Here is a 21,028-nt window from a genome sequence, read left to right on the forward strand (position 1 = left end):
CCTCCCCCAGACGGTTGTTTCGGTTTCTTGGAAAATTTCTCCTGATCGAGTTGCAGTACATTCAACCGTCTGTGGAGGGCAGCAGTGAACCTGGGTTGTATTTTAACTGCAGAAATGTCGGGAACAAGAAATTGGTTTACGACTACAGTTTATAGTTAACGATAGTCACCAAAGAGCCTGAAGAACAGAGGTGGAAAGTGGTGCCACATGGTGTTACACAGTTTAAAACAGAGAGTGTGTGTCACGTGAGAAGCAGTAACATTCAGTCTGTAGCTGGTGACTGTAGCTCTGTAAAATCCTCTGATCCGTCACAACACAACCACAACAACAAAACCCTGTCCATCCGTTTGAGACTTTAGCGAACTCACGTTCACCGCTGCCGCCATCTTTCCGTCAATGGCGTTATCCTACCTTCGTTTTCTAGCGGTGACCAATCTGAGGTGTTCGAAGAGACGTTACAATTACCCATGATTCCCTTCAAACGTATGACCTGTGTCTGGCCTTGGCGTGTAGCGCGGTGCTGCTAGTTGTCAGTACGTGCTGTCTATAGGACTTGATCAGCGGTACCTAGCCAGTGGTCCTATCCGACAAGTCGGCTACTGAACCGGGAACCGTCACGCGGAGCTAAGCCACGATGCTGAAATGTAGAACTGTGTGGAAGAAGCTTGCTCCTCTGGCGAGAGACTCATCAACTCTGAGCCGGCAGAGTGTGAGAAGAGCAGGTCAGTCTCCAGGCACAGTGACTGTCTCCTGGTTAGCTGGCCTCAATTCAAACACACGTTACACACAGTGTCGGTTTATTAAGACAGGTTAATGTCCGCTAGCTTGGTTTATAGTCTGAACATTTGTCTGTTACAGTGCTAACTTAGCGAATTAGCAAACAGTTTCATGCAGAAGTGACATGTCGATAATTTGCTAACTTCAACCATACTGCATCTCACTAGTTGTAGATGTTACAGTCTGTCAGACAGATAGTGAATAAAATGTTTCACTGTCAAACACGTTCCCGCCACGTTAGCATTCAGGTTGTAGTGTGTCTGTTCAGTGGTACAACATATTCTGTACCTCGTCAGATTTTTACCACCATCACGGTGTTGTTGTTGTTTCAGTCCCTGACAGGAGAAATTCAATGGGTACATGACTATAGGTGACTGGACTGTCTCATGTCGGGAGTCAGTAGAGGAAAGTGTGTGTGTGTGTGTGTTGTCTTCAATTAACACAATTAACAGACAGGGATTCTGTTGAAGTGTGTGAGTCCCTTCATTCTGGGGATTGTCAAGTCAAAGCTGCTGAAATGCTGACATGTAATATTCAGCTTAAGGTGCTCACATTGAGGATCTTGTGATATAATAAAATAAAGATAATAAATTATTTATACAACATGTTTCCTAATAAAGGTAGAAAAGATCAAATGAATAGGAGTAATCAGATTAAATAACAACCTATGTCAAACATTTTGACAGCAGCAAAGGACTTAGCATGTCTGACTTCAACAGGCAGGTTGTTCCAGAGGGTGGGTGCTCTGATAGCAAAAGCCCTGTCACCTTTTGTCACAAGCCGAACCTGGGAGGACCCAGCTGGGATCCACCAGCAGATATCGGTGGTGGACAGGACGCACACCTGGTCAGTAAACCAGATAGGTGTTCAGGAAGAAAGTGATTTAAGGCCTGTAAGGTGAGCAGTGACATTTTGAGATCATTTCTAAATCAGGGAGTCAGTGTGAAGAGGAAAGTAGCAGGGTGATTTGATCATGGCTCTTTGTCCCTGTAATAAACTGAGCAGCAGCAGTTTGAAACAGCTGGAGACGGGGGAGTGGGTCCTGACCGATACCCGAGGAAAGAGATAAAATGAGACATGTTTTCTTTGCCAACATCCACAGGCAGATCCTACAGATGTATTACACAGCTAGCAGTATTTACACAAATAGCTTCAACTTTTGAGATTGCTTGTCTGCATATTTCACATTGTCACCAAGCTAGTAACTCATGCATTTAAACACCTCTTCACATGGTATGACTATAGAAAAGATGGTGGAACACATGGTGTCATGCTTGTTGTGTCTCGCCCAATCTTCACTCTTCAGTCAGCCAAATAGCAGTAAGCTACTGACTGATCAGTGATGTGTTGTGATTCAGCTGTGTTGTCAGTCAGACAGCTGCAGCCTGATCAACATAAACAAAGGATCTCCTGTTTTGGTGTTTTACTGAACTAACTAAAGTCATTTTCAAACGTGACCGATTTAATCTGTTAATCCAAGTTCAGTGTGATAGTCAACACGCTCTGAAGACTGAAGTTGATGCAGTTTATTTGTTTCCTGTCTTCAGGGCTGACCAATGGCAGTGCAGTACGTGTACCAGCAACCCACATGTCCAGCGGGTCTGCAGGGGGAGGAGGGGAAAATAAGCTGTACGTCCTCCTAGTCGGAGCTGCCTGCCTTGGTGGGGGAATATATGTGAGTTGTGACATGCAGCACATTCATCAAAAGTTATTGGGTTCATTTGAATATAAACATTGTTTGCCTGTTCAGATATTCACACCTCACAGTTGACTGGATCTGATTGGCAGATTTGAGCATTTTTTGTTTTCATAGGCCTACCGAACCGTAAAGGGAGACCAACAGAGATATATGGAACGTATGGCAGAAATTTCATCCAGACCTCATAAAGCAGCCTCACAAAAAACAACCATACCCTCCCAATCAGAGCCTCCTGGTGAGAGTCTTTAATAACTGGTATTACTGATTATAAAACTTTGACTGATTGCAATGAAGAATTTCACATTTTGAATATGTTTTTGTTGTTTTTTGTTTTATTTTAGCTGTAGAAGCCACTGAGACAGAAGGTGAGTTATGTCTGACTAAATACTATATGTCTTCTGTTATGACCTCTGTCAATAACTTAATACATAGTCTGACTGACCCATGATACAGTGTGATAATGAAGAAAAAGCTTGTTCATGAGCTACAGACATCTGATATAACAGTATATATAGTGTTTTCTGTGTGACTCTTTGTTTTTAAATTGGAGTTGAAGGTTTTTTGCTGTAAAATCAGCTGAAGTGCACAGTGCAGCTTCCTCCTTATTGGCTTGTAAACAGCTGATGTTGGGACAAAACAAACTGTATTTAAATTATTTTTGTGACCAAATGTCTTCTCCCTGATCTGTTTCTGATTAATTAATTGTCTGAATGTCACATGATATATTGAATATCAGTCTAAGTTGATCACTTCATAGCTGCTTGATCAGTCTGTTAATTTCTGTCTCAGCCGTCCCTGAGCCAAAACTTCAAGCAGCACTTTCACCAGAGGAGCCGAGTCCTCCGGCCCCTGATGCTGAAGCAGCGGCCCCCTGTGAATCAGCTGAACCACTCCCAGGTAGTCTGATTCTGTCCTACACTTCTAAATGCATGTGTATAAAGGGCCTCCTTTATGAAGCCTGTTTGAACCAAAAGTGATAGGAAAAAGTACAGATACACTTTGTACACGTGTTGTAGGTTAGATTCAGTGACACCAACTGGTGAAGTCAGGTGAGTGCAAGATAACAGACCACACCTGACTCTTGAGTGATGTGTTAAATACAATGTTATGGTGATGACAGGATTTATACTCGAGGCCCGGTGGGTATGTTTAACTTGTTAATGGTGTCTGTATCCAGAAGCTGTTTACTGCATCAACTGTGACATCTTGTTGCATGTGTCCGTCTTCTTGTATTCAATGATGCATGTGTCATTATCAGTGTGTTCTGCCTGATGTTATTATTCTCTGTAAATCAAACCTTTGTACAGTTTCAGTGTAGCTTCAGACTCTCCTCCATTCTGAACTGTATATTTCTGTTTCTACTAATGTGTCGGCTCCTTGTGAAGGTTTCTATCATATGATCACATGTGAGGGACATGTGTCAAATGGAGGGCTCACAGTACTTTTTAAATGTGAACTATAATGTGATAATATAGTTCATGATTGGAAGCTGTCCTGTAACGTGAATTACATTATAGTTTCTAATCTAAACAAGAAGTTAGAAAAAGTCCCTTGTACGTGTGAACAACAGTGTGTGTCAACATTAGCAGTCATACTTGATGAAACTTATTATTGCATGCTGAGCCCTATTGTAAAATTTCTGTCAAATATAAGTGCAGTTGTATTTGATAGTAGAGGATTACTAATAACTGGGTGAATATGCAGAAACATCTACATGTGGATGACTGAACAGAGTCAGCAGTAACGTCAGCTTGCTGACAAGCTTTTAACCAAGAAGCTGCTGGTATAATGTGGTGAACCTTAAGTACGTGTCTGTGCAAGCAGAAACAAACTGGGCAGCTTCCAGTCAGTGTGCTGATAGTTTGCATGCTCTGCAGAATAGTACTGGGTAAAGCTGAAGAAATGCATGGATCCTGATAGTCCCCCCTTCAATGATCTCTAAAGAGCTCAGTCTAAACCAAACTATGGATTGCTTCAACAGCAGATGAACCGGTGGTGGGAGCTTCCCCAGAAGAGGCAGCAGAGCCACCTGCTGCACCTGTAGTTGAGGAGGGTAAGACCTGAGCAGACCCTCTGGTCTGTTCATTCTGTTGGAGATCTTATGTCTTCTGACCTCAGTCTCAGTGAAAGATGGATTTACATATTGGGGTTAGTGCACATTAGAGGCATTATGTAACTTTTACCACTATACTACCAGAACCAGCACTCCCAGCTGAGCCATCTCCAGTTGAGCTAACAGTACCAGCTGCACCTGTTGAAGAGAGTGGTAAGCACTTAGTCAGAGCTGTGCACGGAGCCAGTGATGCACTTTACCACATGTGAGGGTTGATTGTGTCTTAACTGGTGAAATGATGGTTGTACTAACAGAACCTACAGCAGCAGCAGAGAGGCCTGCAGCAGTGCTGGCCGAGCCTCAGCCGGAAGTCGTGGCAGAGAGTGGTAAGACCGTAGTCCACCTCCGGTTGGGGTGGGAAGGCACCGATACTTTGTCCCATTCTGATAATGTTAATGTTAATTTCACACAAGCTTCTCTTCTGTTTACATTTTTAACAGTTTTCTCATTACAGCTTTTCCTCCTGCTCGTTCATGTCTCTGTCACATTGTTTGGGTTCTTGTAATGATAAAGGTTAATTTCACTCACATGAGGAATGAGTTTCTTTTATTTACCAGGTCCATTTACCTGTGTGTGTTTGTGTAGGTCATGAACTGGCACTGATGAACATGTAAGATCATGTACTGACAGTGTCTCTCTCTCTTTATTGCTTTTCTCTCGCTTGCTCTCTTTTGCCTTCACTGTCTCAAACTCAAGCAGCGGACTCCTCACCTGCTTCTCCCAGTGTCCCGTCACACGCCCCCTACCTCCTTATCGGTGGAGGTACCGCCTCTTTTGCTGCTGCCCGGTCTATTCGAGCCAGAGACCCCGGAGCCAGGGTCAGTCAGGCTTCTGTTTTCACTTCTTTACCCACCTCATTGTACCCGAGTTTCTCCGTTAAATGTTTTCATGTGTGCTACCAGGTTTTAATTGTTACTGAGGAGTCAGACCTTCCATACATGAGACCTCCTCTGTCGAAGGAGCTGTGGTTCTCTGACGACCCCGGTGTGACAGAAACTCTGCGATTCAAACAGTGGAATGGGAAGGAGAGAAGGTGTGTTTTTCTGGTGATCTGTTGCACGTCTGTCTCTGTCTCTCTCTAATAATGGTTGCGTGGTTATTACTGTGATGTCATTCACTGTTCACAGCAGCACTTAGACACTCTGTTACCATTGACTTCCTCTTCTCACATTGGTCACAACAAACCCCTGTTGATACAAAACAAAAGTTGCACCACATCCTGTGTTGTAAATGATATTTGGACCTGAAGGATGTAGCGTCTTTACAACTTGTTGTCATAATATCAACTAAGGTTGCTGGTGTATGGTTCAGATTTCTTGTTACTTTTGGCTGGTTTGAGTTTGAGTTGCTGCCCGTTTACTTCAGCAGGTTACAAGAAAGAATGTTCAATCCATTTAATATCTTTTTATTTATTTGCCAGTATCTACTTCCAGCCGCTATCATTCTACATTCATCCGGAGGAATTCAATAGTGCAGAAAACGGGGGTGTGGCTGTTCTCACAGGCAAAAAGGTCAGTTTGTATTTGTTTTCTATCAGACACTACAGCGTGTGCACTTCATGATTAGATACAGTACATGTTGGCAGTTGGAGAAAAGATTCACACCTGAAGTTAGAAGTTGTAAATATGTTCTTAGACTTTTATGTGAGCAGAACAAATACATGATTGAATCTGTTGTAGGTGATTCACATGGACGTGAGAGGAAACAAAGTGAAACTGGACGATGACACTGAGATTTCATACGACAAGTGTCTGATTGCTACAGGTAAGTGTCAACGCATTCATCGCTGCATGTGGCTTACACCTGGTGGAAACAAATTTGAACTTTGGTCCTCAGGCGGCATGCCAAGAAATCTACAGGCCATTGAAAGAGCGGGAGAGGACGTGACCAAGAGGACGACTTTGTTCCGCAAGGTCAGTGTTTCGCCACAAGGGGGCGTTAGCTCTGTTTCTGTTCTGGTAGTACAAAGCAAAGCACTAAAGTGTCATATTCTGTGGAAGTGATGGTAAAAAAAAAAGTTGTTCTCCTCCACAGATCGATGACTTCAAATCACTGGACAAGGTCTCCAGAAGCATCAGCTCCATCACCATCATTGGAGGCGGCTTCCTGGGCAGCGAGCTGGCCTGTGCCCTCGGCAGGAGATGTAAGACTCCTGGACAAGAGGACAGAACAGAGTAAATGAGGATGACAATGTTTAACTGTGAGTTGATGCTCTGTTGTTTTTTCTCTTGGCAGCGACTGAATCTGGTCTGGAGGTGATACAGATGTTCCCTGAGAAGGGCAACATGGGAAAAGTGCTGCCTGAGTATCTGAGCAACTGGACAACAGAAAAAGTCAAGAAAGGTTCATGTCACTTGATAGCTTGTCTGAACCTCATTTCATCTGGGAGCTTTTCTTCATATATAAAAAATCTTCTTTTCATTAATAGTTAAAAACATTCTCCCCTTGGTTTTCTAGAGGGTGTAAAAATCATCTCTGAAGCTTTGGTGAAATCTGTGAACTACAAAGATGATAAATTAGAAATCCAGCTGAAGGATGGCCGATTGGTAGGTTCACATATCTGCACATGTAATGTCTAGTTCAGGGAATCCACAGACTTATTAGTCACTGATTATTGTGTGCCTTGCCTTGCAGGTGAAAACGGATCACATTGTTGCAGCTGTTGGCTTGGAGCCCAACTGTGACCTTGCTAAGTCAGCAGGTCTGGAGGTGGACTCTGACTTTGGTGGTTTTCGGGTCAATGCGGAGCTGCAGGCCAGGTCCAATATTTGGGTGGTAAGTTTAAGCTCATGAGGTGGTTGAGGTCTTCCAGTAACAACAGTCAGCATCATCATGAAGAGCTGACAGATCGTCCCTCCACCTGTATGATGACATTATCACCTCTGTACAGTACTGTGGCTGTCTGTCACGTTCACCTGATGTAGTAACTCATCACTGGTTGTGGCAGTAATCTTAATGTTGAACATTAGATCTTAGTTCATTTCAAAGGCTTGAGCTCATGATGTGTAGATGAACTCTCACCCTTGTTTTTCCAGTTGGTCAAACATGTATTTATTTAAACACAGAGAAACGTGTTAGCACCTACTTTTAAAGGAAGTTGGTGCAAAGTGTTTTTTTATTGACTGGATTTAAAAAGAAGGTTTAATGTGGTTTACACACAGTGTTGGACGTGTTTGACCTTTTCAGTCTGTCCTTTGATTATAGTGTCCTCTTCATGAAAACTCAAGTCATGTTTTTTTTTTTGTTGTTTTTTTTTTTTATGAAAACCATCTCATTAGCTATTATTAAACATGGAATGATAATTACACGTTCTAATCCGTCACATATCCTCGTTTCAGGCAGGAGATGCTGCATGTTTCTACGACATCAGACTGGGCCGCAGACGGGTGGAGCACCACGACCACGCTGTTGTGAGTGGTAGACTAGCAGGAGAGAACATGACCGGGGCCAGCAAACCCTACTGGCATCAGTCTATGTTCTGGTGGGTATTAGACTACTTCCTGTTTTCCAAATGACAGCTGTGGCTCAAAACCATGAAACGAGCTTTAACTGGACATGAAGCAGATACTTTAGAAAGCGAGGGCCAGTCTGAATTGTTGATTGCACTCGTCCACGCTTGTAGGTTTTATTTAAATAAGTGGGGGCAGCATGTACAGTTCTGCAAATGACTCAGATTTAATCCTTTTAGAAGTCAGATGAAATGCTTGATTGCTCTGAAGTCTTGAATACCATCAAATATTTAAAATGCTTTTAGAGGACATTAAGGCAGCAGTTGGCAGCGGAGGGCTGCATTAGTCAGACAGACAGTTTTCAAGCCCATCATCAAAATACTAACTAAACTAACTACCTCTAAACCAACCACTCTACTAACTATGAAGTAGAGTGAAGCGTGGTCCTCACTGCACAGATGACTGCTGCCTTTTGTTTTTACCAGCTGCCGAAGTGTGACACCTACAACATGGGTTATTGCAGTGGAAACACACATACACAAAACTGAGGATGAAAATCTGCTGAAGATTTTGTTTGCTGAGACGATGTAGTTGAGATGACTTGGTTTAACCTTACAGTATATGTGCATTGACAATATATATTGGCTTAGCTTAAAATCAACATCATTAGGATATGAAAATATTGTTGCACTGAAAAGTCTTGTAATAGCACAGGAAACAGAAATCTGTGATGAGAGAGAGCTTCAATATGTTTCCATTGGTCCATGTGGTTTGTCACAGGAGTGACCTGGGCCCTGATGTGGGCTATGAAGCCATCGGGATCGTTGACAGCAGCCTTCCAACAGTAGGAGTGTTTGCCAAAGCCACGGCCAAGGACACACCTAAAGCTGCTACAGAGAAGTCAGGTACATTCACTGTCTGGTGGAAAAATCTCAATCCTACAAAGTAAAAACAAACTTTGAGCCTTTGTCGTTAAACGTGCTGCAGGAACCGGGATCCGCTCAGAGAGTGAAACGGAGGACACAGCCGTGAGCCCAGTGGCCTCTTCAACACCTGCACCTGCTGTGGAGCAGCACAAAGACGGCTACGGCAAAGGAGTCATCTTCTACCTGCGAGACAAGGTGGTGGTGGGCATCATCCTGTGGAATGTGTTCAACAGAATGCCCATCGCAAGGAAGGTACACTCTGTCCCTTTGTAAGGAAAATACATGTCATCGTAATCAATAATCAGTATCTTTGGTTCATGTAAATGGTCTTTGTCTCCTGTTTGTAGATCATCAAGGATGGAGAGGAACACGCAGATCTGAACGAAGTGGCAAAGCTGTTCAACATCCACGAAGATTAAGATGATGGAGCTGTTAATGTGAAGACTGAACTTTGGCAGCCATTGCCACTGTGTTTAAGACACAAATGATCACGCATACAAAACTGGACGTTCAATGTAAATTATGTCATGTGGCTGAAATATTTTCATATTTGAAATTTGTATCTGCTGCACCTGTTTCGTTAGTTTTTTTTTCTATTCAGGAGAAATCACTGTCTCATCTTCCTGCTACGCCCAAACTCGTGTGATTGAATATTCGCTTCCCACCAGGCTGAAGATGTTAAACATGGATCATCTGTGTGATCACAGCAGCTTGTCGTGAGAAAAGCTGCAATAAAAGCTATTTTTAAATTGGACTGATCCGTTTATTTTCATTTTGTGCTTCTTGATAATGTCTCTGATGATAAGTTGACCTGCATTAATCTGAGCTGTGACTGATGGTTCAGCTCATCTGTCCTGAAGCATCAGTGTGTACTGCCCGGCACATTTACTGTGATGGACCTTAAGATTGACTGAGGCCATGTTGAAGGTTTAACCTCAGATAAAAGCACTTAATGTTGTACAGGCAGACTTGCATTAATGACATTTTACAGTGTGTGGAATTACAATCTAAATAAGTAGGTCCAATGTGCTCTTCAACAAAAACAGCGTTGAAATGAAGCTTGGCCTACTTATCTTCTCCGGAGGTAAAAATGCTCAAGCATGCAGAAACAGTTTATTCTAACTGTGGGCTTCTTGTTATTAGGATTCATGTTTCATATTCTCACACATTTCTCATCCTATTTGACACTGTGGGCTTCAGAGCGAAGTGTGGAATGGCCTTTCAAGTATGAGGCAAACACGTGCAGCCATAACGTCCCATTGCTTTCTTTGACATTAATTTTACATGAGTAAATGGCTGAACTGCCTCTGCCTCTGTATGAAGGAATAAACATGAGCTTCTACATTTGTATCTGGATTTGACCAGCGATTTGAAAATGAAATAATTAGACCAGAAACTTTAAGATAAAGAACCTCTGAATCTGTACTGACACTCACAGAAATGTGTTGGACTTGAATTAATTGGAGCTTCATCTTTTCACCCTTTTGAAAGCAACAATGATCTTGTTAACAGACCTTTGTCTGAAATCTGCAGTCTGGAAGATGCCGTGATCACGTTATGTTCTTTGTTGATAAGGATTTTTTAAATTGGTTTAAATGATTTCCTTAGTTGATCTAAATTAAAATCTATTCCAAACATCTGTAGACATAGGACATTATATACTGATAATGTTGGCTTGTTTTTTTTTACTTTACAATCAATAGTTTATTTGCACACTGTGAAAAACACAGTGGACGATGTCAGGGGTTAATCTGATGTGAAGGTTCTGAAATAAGAGACAAAAGTCTTTAATTAGTTATTGAATATTTCATATGAACTGGCTTCATCAAGTCTTTGGATGTGGGTTAATAATCACTGATCAATGATACAACATGATATAACAAATATATCTTTATATAACATCTTTTAGAATAAATTATATTTAATAGTTTTAATATTTTTTATCTCTGGTTCGAATCCCAAATGTTTCTGCTAATCTGATACTGTCATGATGATGATGATGATGATGATGAGCAATGTGAGGCCACTCTGCTATGAAAGTGGTCCTGTCTCTTTAAATGTTCTTGCAGCAATTCCTTCAGCATGCATATGGCCATAAAAAAGAGATAAAGCTTGAAGTCATCCACACAAACAGGCAGAAAAAAACTTCCCTTGGATTTGAATTATACAGCAGCAGCTTCCTGTATTTTACACCTGCAGAGAGGGAGGTTGAGCTGAGCCCAGAAGACAGAGTCTGACTGGAAGAGCTAACAACAACTTCTCTTCTTCTAAGTGTTTTTCTTTCTTATTTTTCTCTCCTTTAAACATTTGTTGTTTCTGGAAACTAAGAATGTTGTGGCACATCTTTTGTATGACGTGGACTTCATCTTTCGTTTTTCTACAAGGCAGGTAAGACACAATTTAAAGTTGGAGTATCTCAATCTTCATTCAGTTAATAGGAGAATTAAACAGCGTGTTTATTTGACAGTGTTTAATGTGATTTGACATTGATGGCAGTACTGTTAATAAGAAGGCAGGACATGAGCTTCTTTGACCACAGGCATGTCAACACTGTGGTTATCTTAAAGTGAAAAGAATCATGCATTAAATATTTTGTAATCTATAATTAAGAGAACAGTTCCATTAATTGAAAATGTTCATTAATGTAAGATGGAGGATTAAAGTACGAACGAGTGATTTCACTGATGATTTCACTGAAGATATTCAAACATCTGATCTGAGCCTTGTTCAGTATGTGATACCTATCAATTACAAAATGCATGATGCTAAACTCTGTACCTCTTCTAGCTGAATTGTCCGATGTTGAACATCTGTAGCACAAATGAATGTCTAATACTTGGAGGTATTCAGAATCATCAGAATCAGAGTGTGATGAGCCATCTCCTCGCAGGTCTGTGCTCTGTAAGGAGATGAAGTTCCCCAGTAGAGCAGCCAAGCCCCCCTCTCCATCTGACTTTCTGGACAAACTGATGGGACGCACATCTGGTTATGACGCCCGCATCAGACCGAACTTCAAAGGTAGGGTGGTGTGGTGGGCGGTGGGAGGACGTCCTGTGTCAGGACAGGTGTGAGAACGCTGTTCAGTGGGGCAGCGAAGCAGCACAAATCAACCACAGATGGGTCAGAAGTGAGAGACACTGCAGGCTCTGATTCTTCTGTTTGTCATGTGTTGTCACTGTTTCTGTGCTGCAGCCTCAGGTTGTGGTATTTTTACACTCCTTCAGATCTTTGTCAGAAATGTGCAGTTGCCCTTGTATATTACACCACAGGCTTTTTTCATGAGTTCTCTCATGAGTGAGTCCAGCAGATTCTCTCTGACACACTTCCCCCTCAGCCTCTGGGGTCGCATTTCATATATATTTCATACTTGCTCCACATCCTTGTCAGTGCATGCTGGGTAAATCCCGACCGATTATCTATAAATACACTAATGTAACTAAAGGAGAATCAATAAATTATTGCCTCTTAGGAAATGAGTCACTGAAATATTTACAGTTTCAGTGGTCGACAGATGGACTACACTAATGGGAGCATAGTGGAAATGACAACACAATTTCATTCTGGTTATCATGGATGAGTCTATGTATCAGGACAAAGTGTGGCTCATTATGAAAGGAACCTCCTTCTTCTTGTCAGAAAACATTGTAGTAGTATTTAAGAAAACATGATGTGTGATCTGCTTCTGTCAGGTCCACCTGTCAACGTCACCTGTAACATCTTCATCAACAGCTTCGGGTCCATCACTGAAACAACTATGGTGAGAATTTGATGATCATCAGTTTATTCTGCTCTAAGAGTCAGTCAGTATTTTACTGAAGTTAAAGTACTTTTTAAAGTTTTACCATCATAAAGTGAGAGTGCTCACAGAGTGGCTCATCACTTTAATGCTGTAGTTGGTCAAGATGAGGCTCATTTTAATGTGTTCATATTCTTCCTCTCAAATAATAAATCATCATTTATTTGAACTATATAATCATCAATGATCTGGATCTGAAGAGTAGCTGATAACTTAAAGTGTCAGGAAATGAAGTGAGTAAAAAGTAAAATAGTGAGTAATAGTCATGAAACATGGAATAACTAAAGTACAAATACCTCAAAGCTGTTTGAATTAGAGAGCGGAAATATTTCCGTATGTTGTACCATCAGTGCAGTGCTGCCATGCTGGGACTTCAGTCCATGTTGTTGGATACAGCTGCTTAATGCCCACTCAGCAGATGTTGATTCATCTGAAGAATTTCTGGCTCTCTGGATGAACAAATTTCATGACTCCCAAACATCCTGTCATTAGATTATGACTAATTAGTGACTGTAAACACACTCTCTTTAAGTTCATTACATAATGTTAGCCATGATTTTCTCATGTCTCATCACGTCAAGGGCCATCCTGTATTAAGGAGGCCCATAGAGAGTTTTGGGTGGTTTTTTGTATTTATTCAAGTTTAGAGTTGGGAAGACTCATCAGTTTTTAACTGATCAAGCTGTAAACTGTTTGCTGCCGTTCTAGGCTGTCAGTCAGCATGTACAGTATGTACAGTGGTCCTTAGCTGCTTCATTTGTTTCTGACTGACTTACTGTTTGATCTCAGCACTCTCACACAGTTTATCAAAATGTGTAATTATAATTAGATGCAAAATATCTGAAACTAATGATGGCTTAACTCTGTACTGTAGGACTACCGCCTCAATGTATTTCTGAGACAGCAGTGGAATGACCCTCGACTGGCATATAAGGAGTATCCAGATGACTCTTTGGACCTGGACCCCTCCATGTTGGACTCCATTTGGAAACCCGACCTGTTCTTTGCAAATGAGAAGGGAGCAAACTTCCATGAGGTTACGACGGACAACAAACTGCTTCGGATATTCCAGAATGGAAATGTCCTCTACAGCATCAGGTGATCCTGACTGTAGATGATGCACCAGGATGTGTCTCTGTCTGACACTAACAGTCCAGATCCAGGGTTTGTTTAGTGGCCAAATGAATAAATGACATGTTTGTTTCACTTCAGTTCAGCTCAGTTGTGTTTTCCAGCCCACACTGTAACTGCAGGCTAACACAGGATTAGGTCAGCAGTGTGGCACCGAAGCAGTGGTGAATCGTAGCGTAATGGTAAGAAGTTATAATTAGAATAAACTGTAGAGAAGAGGAGGCCATGTTTAAAGCTCTGTTAGTGATTCTGTTACACATGAAACATCATCAGTTTCTCTGGATGAACCTTTAATGGATTAACCATCAACCAACAAAGCAACAGGCTCATACAGTCAGAATCAGTCACTTACACACCACAGTATCTCTGGATGACACTGAAGCACCAACACCAATCACTTCCCTCTTCTTCTTCTCCTTAACACAGTGAAAAACAGAATGTAAAATACGTGACAGACATCATAACTCAACATAGGACGCTGTGTTAGCTAAAGAAACTCAGCGGGTTCAGGGGGAGGGGGGCTTTCAAAAGGCTGAAATGTTGTCTGTCAGCAGCTCTGGTCCTCTGAGGTGAACAGAATCACTAACAGAGCTTTAAACATGGCATCCTCTTCTCTACAGTTTATTCTAGTTACAACTTCTTACCATTACGCTACGATTCACCGCTGCTTCAGTGCCACACTTCAGTGCGTTCTCTTTTATCTTAATGGTGGGGTTCAGGGACTCATGCAACACCCTATAAGTGTACAGGTCCTCTTCTGTAATGACACATCATGTACAGAGGAATAAAAAGATGAAGAGGAGACGCTCTGAGGGGTCAGAGCAGCTGGATGTGTGTCTTACTGTCGGTGAGTGAGAAGGAAATAGCTGGTGCTGTGGGGTTTAGGAGGAGCCACACATCCAGACATGGATAGAGTGTGAGGGTTTCATTCCTTTATGGAGGTGCTGTCTGTGTTTTCCAGGCTGACTCTTACTCTTTCCTGCCCCATGGATCTGAAGAACTTCCCCATGGACAGCCAGACGTGCACCATGCAGCTTGAAAGCTGTAAGTTCACTATTCATGGTGGGGATGACATCACACACAGATTCATAAACTGATAACATGTCATACACCTGTGTCTATCTTGCAGTCGGCTACACCATGAACGATCTGATTTTTGAATGGCTGGATGTGGGGGCGGTGCAGGTGGCCGACGACCTGACGCTCCCTCAGTTTGTGTTGAAAGAGGAGAAAGGCCTTGGCTATTGCACCAAGCACTACAACACAGGTACATGACGCATGACAAGCTGCCGTCCAACACGCCTGACAGATGCTGCCATCAACTTCTAATAAGACTGTCAGTTTGCACCTGTCTCCTCTTGTCTCAGGTAAATTCACCTGCATTGAGGTAAAATTCTACCTGGAGCGTCAGATGGGCTACTACCTGATCCAGATGTACATCCCCAGCCTGCTCACGGTCATCCTGTCCTGGGTGTCGTTCTGGATCAACATGGACGCAGCTCCAGCCAGAGTGGGACTGGGCATCACCACAGTCCTCACCATGACAACGCAGAGCTCCGGTTCCAGGGCCTCCCTGCCAAAGGTCAGACATTTTGGTTTGTGTGTAGAAGATGCAACTTACTTATTGATTATTATAGATTCTTGAAAAACTGGTCATTGGGTTGAATGTGTGCACTGAACTTTTCTAATTTTAATTTAATTACTTCCTGTTGCCTCATGAGGAGAAACCATCATGTCATTTTCATCTTTATTTTTATTGGGAGCAGAGATGTTAATAATCTCAATAAGATAAGAAATGAACCTGACCGCACAGGTTCAGGCTGGACTCTGGTTTTCTGAATCCGCTCTAAAGTGAACTTTGCCGGATTTTGACTACAGGTGCAGAACTATTTGTTCCAGTCAATTCAACCCCACATTTCATTGATGATGCATTGAGCCTGATATTTGGTTCAATGTCCCAGGACTGTGGAAACGGTTAAAAATGCAATAATGGAAAAAGTACACAGACTTTTATTTAATTAAAAGGAGTGTTAAAATCCACAGGTAAAAGTCCTGCATTAAAGGTTTTGGGCAAAAGTTCAGATGTTCTCAGGAAATATCAAAGAGTTAAAGTTCTGATTATGCAGAATGGCCCATTTACAGTTTAAAATATTATTATGTATTATAATACTGAATTATTGTTATAATGGAGGTATTTCAGTGCTGTGGCTGGTAAAGTTTGAACTACAATGTATAAAGTTGCACCTTCTCAAATTTTAATTAATTAATTCTCAACTAAGTACATTTACTTAAGTCCTGTACTTACGTCCAGGGGTACTTGTACTTTACTTGAGTATTTAACTTATTGCTACTTTATATTTATTTTCATCATGTCAGAGACAAATTTGTTCTTTTCATTCAGTTACATTTATTTGACAGTTACCAGTTACTTCTCAGATTAAAGTTTTACACACAGAACACATCGTCAGGTAATAAATAATATCATCATCAAACCAGAAATATATCAAGCAGTTACACTTCTCTCCTTGACCTAGTGTTTAATATTAAAGCACCGTTTCCATGTTAATAATACTGAGGGATCATTCTGCATAAAGAGCATAAAGCTGCTCATACTTTTGTACTAATACTTATTTATTATCTTAGACTATTACTTTAGTGAAGTTTACTTAAATAATATTTACACTGCTGCCTCTGTTTAATATCAATGAAGACACAGTGTAATCTGACATTTCATTCTTGACTTTGTTTTAATTTCGTAGACTTTCATGTCGCTGCCTCACACGTCATGAACACTAATAGAATCTGACTTGAGTCATTTGATATTTTCATGGTTTCTCAGGTTTCTTATGTGAAAGCCATAGACATCTGGATGGCAGTTTGTCTTCTCTTCGTGTTTGCTGCACTCCTGGAGTATGCAGCCGTTAATTTTGTTTCACGCCAGCACAAGGAGTTCTTCAGATTGAGGAGGAAGCTCAAAGAGCAGCAGCGGCAGAGAACTGTGAGTGCAACCCACCCACTCAGCCCCCCAGGCGGCTGTCACCTGCTATTCTCTGTGCCCAGCTATGCACGAGCTACACAACTCAGCTGCATGTTGCACCCCAGCCGGGAAACGCAGACAGCGTTGACCTGTAATTAATTTAAGCCATTACCTTATCCCACTGCTGGCTGAATATTCTGTACGTCTTGCTGCCTCACTGTGGATTTCATGAGAAGAAGAAAGAATAGTGGAGACAGAACAGGCTGAACCACCTTTAAAGTAAAATATTTCTTAAGTGAAGCAGTGTGACGGCAGCTGCAGGGTTCATTAATACCTTTTAATATTTATACCACAATACAATAACCATCTGCTGAAATCCTTCAGTTGTTGGATCATGCAATGCCACTGAAATGTAATCTGACGACATCTTCAAGCTGTCTCACTTCACATTAACGTCAGACTTGTATTCACTTAGTAAGAAACGATGATGATTACTTGTTAGTGTTTGAAACATATATGCAGCACAGCGGAGTTGAAAACATCGCAGTCTGTTTGATGATTGGATTCATGTCTCATGCTTTTTGTCTCCATCAGCAGGGGAGTGGTGACAGTAAAGTGAAAGGAAACAACACGTCAGGCAACAGTGCTCCTCATGGGGGGGGGCAGCAGTGCAGCGCCTGTGCTAGGGTGTGTACTGCGGTTTAACACCAGCTGATCACTGCCTCAAAAAGACAACAGACGTATACTAAAATAGACGTGTGTTTCTCAGTGAGAGCAGAGTTACTCTGTGCTGTGTCTTTTCTTCCAGGAGGAGGAGCTGGCTCAGCAGGGTTTACTCTTCCAGAGTTTTGGACTCACACTGTCAACAGGAAGTGCGCCGGAAATGGATGCGACCCCGGTGTTTGCTGATTTACCTCCAGGTTTAGGTTTCTATGACATACGCAGGCGCTTTGTGGATCGGGCTAAAAGGATTGACACCATCTCCCGAGCTGTTTTCCCCATGAGCTTCCTCATGTTTAATGTCCTGTACTGGCTTACCTACAAAGTTCTACGACATGAAGACGTTCAAGCCGCGTTGTGACATCACAACAACCGAGGGCCATAAAGACACTGGATACCTTTGATTCTGCTCTGCTCACTGAAACATTTACAGGCTCAGAGTCCTCAGCTGAGCCATACCAGATGTGTTGTGACATGGAAGAGTCCAACGATTTCTTTACATTTTTAATACTTCCAAAGAAATGCACTTTTTATTGGCACTGATGCTTTATACATTATATATATATGTATATATATATATATATATATATATACACACACACACATATATGTGTATATATATATATATATATACGTATACATATATATATATATATAGTATATATATGGTACACGTCAGTGTGCAGTCACGTCTTTATATCACCTGTATACTGTATGTGCACATGTATTCAGATTGCAGCACTACTTTTTACTGGTGTACTACTGTCTCTGGTCAACAGTGTCCTGAGCCATAGGTTTCATATCACAGAGACAAAACATATATCACATTTATCATATAAGTGGGAATTACACTTTGAAACAACTGTTGTGTTTCTCACCTTTGTGCTTTATAGACCTGGGAAATACATTCATCTAAAATACTTTGTTTCTTTGTCAGCTGCAATCTTTTAGGACTGAATGCTATTTTATACAACATGACTATTTTATCTAAAATAATATTTATCAGTTCAATTACATTTTGAAGCACCTAAAAGGAAACATATCTGTAATAAAGACCAGAAAAATCTGTTGTTGAAATGTGTTTCAAATCTAAATTAAAGCCCTCAGTGTGTAAAGAAGGAAAGGAAGGATTTTTAGACATCACTGTGTACTGATATATTGACATGGCACTCACTTAGCCTTTTATTTATCACTCATCTCAACCATTTCAGCCATCAGATCAAGCTTTCAGTTTCAAACTTGCATATTGTCCAGAGATTTATATCATCAATAGTCAACCCTTCAACAAGAGTAACAAATTAATTTAATTGATGAAATAATATTAGATGATACTGTATGTTCTGGAGAGTGGTGCAGTATTCCAATTAGTTTCCATTCAAATTAAATCAGTAGATATCTTCATATTAAATATATCATTTTAGCAATGAGGTTGAATTCAGTTTGCTGGGTAGTGGGAATGGCTTATTAAGGTACATAAAAGCACATTATTTCACTGTGGGTGTTGCACTGATGTTTAACAAAGCCCAGCTATGTTTTACACTGAGACTACATTTTCTATGTTAATTTTACTATAAGAAACAAACTGAAACTCCCTGGTCTTTGGTCAATATACAATAAAGAAATGCTTTAATTTGAAATGCTGAATGCATCATAGTGTATCTGTTCATTTTAACCCTCATATGTAATATGACAAAATTTGTTTTATTCTTCTCTGTAAATGCAAGGATTTCACTAAATGTTCACTCTGATATTTAACATTTCAAACTGTGTCATTCTCTGAGGCCTGAAGTGTCCAACCAGTCCCTCTAATACTTTTCTCAGTCAAGGTTATTCTTAATCTTTGCTCTACTTTTATGTAGTAAATGTGCAAAATGCCACTGATAGCTGTGTCTGAGTTGTTCCCATGATTGAAGCTCAGTACCTCGCACATGAGGTTTTAACATATTGCTGGATTAGCATTTCTGTTTGCACATCACTGAGGACTTGGTCCGTCTCTAGAGAGCTCGTCTCATTTTTAAAATAAATCTTGTCATAAAATGAAGCTGTCATATCAATATTTCATTTAAATGGCAGCTGTCACATGCATATACAGTGGGAAGAACATGGCTGCATATAGTAAAGGCTGCGCTGGGTGCTCTATAGCATTAAAGGGATTTTTTTTTCTTTTTTCTAAGAACTGTGACATACATACATTATTAAAGAAACTGTCCTATGTAATAAAATGTATCTTTAAAAAAGACAAAATACTTTATCTTAATCATTAGATCTGATACATTAAGCTTGTCTTCACACAGCAGGAATGGCCAAAACCAGAACTTTATCCACACCAAAGACAAGGACAGAAACTCTTGAAGACAGTTTGTCACATCTATACAACACAACCTCTGATTCAAAGTCTGGATCTCTGGCCACCAGAGGGAGCTGCTGGTTCTTTTATGTCCCATGTGAACAACTTACACTGTCACACTTACCCACACAGTCAAGATTACATACAGGACAGTACAAGACAATTTCTTACTTGCACAAGATTTTAATGTGGAATGTCTAATATAATAACTGCTCTTATTTTTATTTAATTTTTTCCATTTTTGAGTGAGACTTTGAATTTAATGTCAGCCTACACTATGGCTCTCACACAATGTGAGTTAGTTACTGTAATCCAACCCAAACCCTAGTAGTACATTTTAACTCTCTGTTTGACTTGTCAAACACAAGCAATTAAGCCAGATCAACGTGTTATATAACAGGGTGATGCAAACACTCACTGAGGATAAGTGCTAAAATCTTTGCACATTAGATACATTCATTGTCTATTTGTGTTTTGTGATGGTGGAATACTTTCCAAGTGACTCTCTCGATGTATTTTGTATGCAGGAAGCGGTGGATCAGAACCCTGGCTGTTTTATTACATGTAAGATGGCTCAATTCTATATGAGCAAGAAAGATGCATAGCATATAAAATGTATCACACAACACTGATATATAATTATGCAGTGTGCAAAAGTGTTTCACATATTGTGCTGTGCATATTGCACATTGCTTATTTATGTGTGCACCCTTACTGAGTATAGTCTTTTATTTTTGCTCATTTTGGCACAAATGCAAACAAACAAACAAACAAACAAACAAACAAACAACAGGAACATGGCTCAATTTTTCTATTTTCTCATTCGAGACATGGTTATACACTAACAAGTTAATTGGGAATGTTTGAGGACAGAGGTAGTGAATTTGCATTAAGTTGGTTTTCCATTTTGGGAGTGGGGTTGGTCTCCCCGGGACCCTTCACCAAAGTGTGTCCACCGGCTGGAGACGTGGCAGAGCCTCCGGTCATATGATTTTAGATCATACACGAACCCCACCCCGTTACTGCCCACCCTGAACACATTTTTTAATATCGCGTGTCCGTTATTTAGGGTGAAATGTCAGTTTAAACATCT

At 40.9% G+C, this 21,028-nt stretch overlaps 2 protein-coding genes across 7 annotated transcripts; both read left to right on the forward strand.

The window, feature by feature from the left end:
* Nucleotides 1–481: 481 nt before the first annotated feature.
* On the forward strand, nucleotides 482–9,718 carry aifm1 (apoptosis inducing factor mitochondria associated 1). 6 transcript variants are annotated; one of them, XM_022746014.1, is made up of 21 exons: nucleotides 482–722; nucleotides 2,325–2,452; nucleotides 2,591–2,711; nucleotides 2,818–2,841; nucleotides 3,266–3,373; nucleotides 4,458–4,529; nucleotides 4,674–4,742; nucleotides 4,844–4,915; nucleotides 5,286–5,407; nucleotides 5,492–5,622; nucleotides 6,010–6,100; nucleotides 6,269–6,353; nucleotides 6,426–6,502; nucleotides 6,624–6,732; nucleotides 6,825–6,932; nucleotides 7,047–7,135; nucleotides 7,224–7,364; nucleotides 7,928–8,070; nucleotides 8,819–8,943; nucleotides 9,026–9,216; nucleotides 9,312–9,718. In XM_022746014.1, exons 1-21 carry the CDS (start codon nucleotides 635–637, stop codon nucleotides 9,381–9,383), a joined length of 2,166 nt encoding a protein of 721 aa, XP_022601735.1. In that variant the 5' UTR covers nucleotides 482–634; the 3' UTR covers nucleotides 9,384–9,718. The 6 variants fall into 6 exon arrangements, with proteins under 6 accessions (XP_022601735.1, XP_022601736.1, XP_022601737.1 ...); XM_022746015.1 differs by having other exon boundaries at nucleotides 5,289–5,407; XM_022746016.1 differs by lacking the exons at nucleotides 4,674–4,742; nucleotides 4,844–4,915.
* A 2,071-nt stretch (nucleotides 9,719–11,789) lies between these two features.
* LOC111222368 (glycine receptor subunit alpha-4-like) lies at nucleotides 11,790–18,075 on the forward strand. Its single transcript, XM_022746079.1, has 8 exons — nucleotides 11,790–11,982; nucleotides 12,654–12,721; nucleotides 13,635–13,858; nucleotides 14,853–14,935; nucleotides 15,021–15,158; nucleotides 15,259–15,473; nucleotides 16,731–16,889; nucleotides 17,677–18,075. The coding sequence occupies exons 1-8, from the start codon at nucleotides 11,790–11,792 to the stop codon at nucleotides 17,947–17,949; spliced, it is 1,353 nt and encodes a 450-aa protein (XP_022601800.1). The 3' UTR covers nucleotides 17,950–18,075.
* The last annotated feature ends 2,953 nt before the right edge of the window (nucleotides 18,076–21,028 follow it).

This window comes from Seriola dumerili, unplaced genomic scaffold (genome assembly GCF_002260705.1).
Source record: "Seriola dumerili isolate Sdu_G_001 unplaced genomic scaffold, Sdu_1.0 BDQW01000091.1, whole genome shotgun sequence".
Classification (NCBI taxonomy): domain Eukaryota; kingdom Metazoa; phylum Chordata; class Actinopteri; order Carangiformes; family Carangidae; genus Seriola; species Seriola dumerili.

Coding starts and splice junctions, on each gene's coding strand:
- aifm1 (XM_022746014.1), top strand. CDS start 635: ATGCTGAAATGTAGAACTGTGTGGAAGAAGCTTGCTCCTCTGGCGAGA. Junction 2,712..2,817: donor CTCCCAATCAGAGCCTCCTG/GTGAGAGTCTTT, acceptor GTTTTATTTTAG/CTGTAGAAGCCACTGAGACA. Junction 7,136..7,223: donor AGCTGAAGGATGGCCGATTG/GTAGGTTCACAT, acceptor CTTGCCTTGCAG/GTGAAAACGGATCACATTGT.
- LOC111222368 (XM_022746079.1), top strand. CDS start 11,790: ATGTCTAATACTTGGAGGTATTCAGAATCATCAGAATCAGAGTGTGAT. Junction 11,983..12,653: donor CATCAGACCGAACTTCAAAG/GTAGGGTGGTGT, acceptor TGCTTCTGTCAG/GTCCACCTGTCAACGTCACC. Junction 14,936..15,020: donor CACCATGCAGCTTGAAAGCT/GTAAGTTCACTA, acceptor TCTATCTTGCAG/TCGGCTACACCATGAACGAT.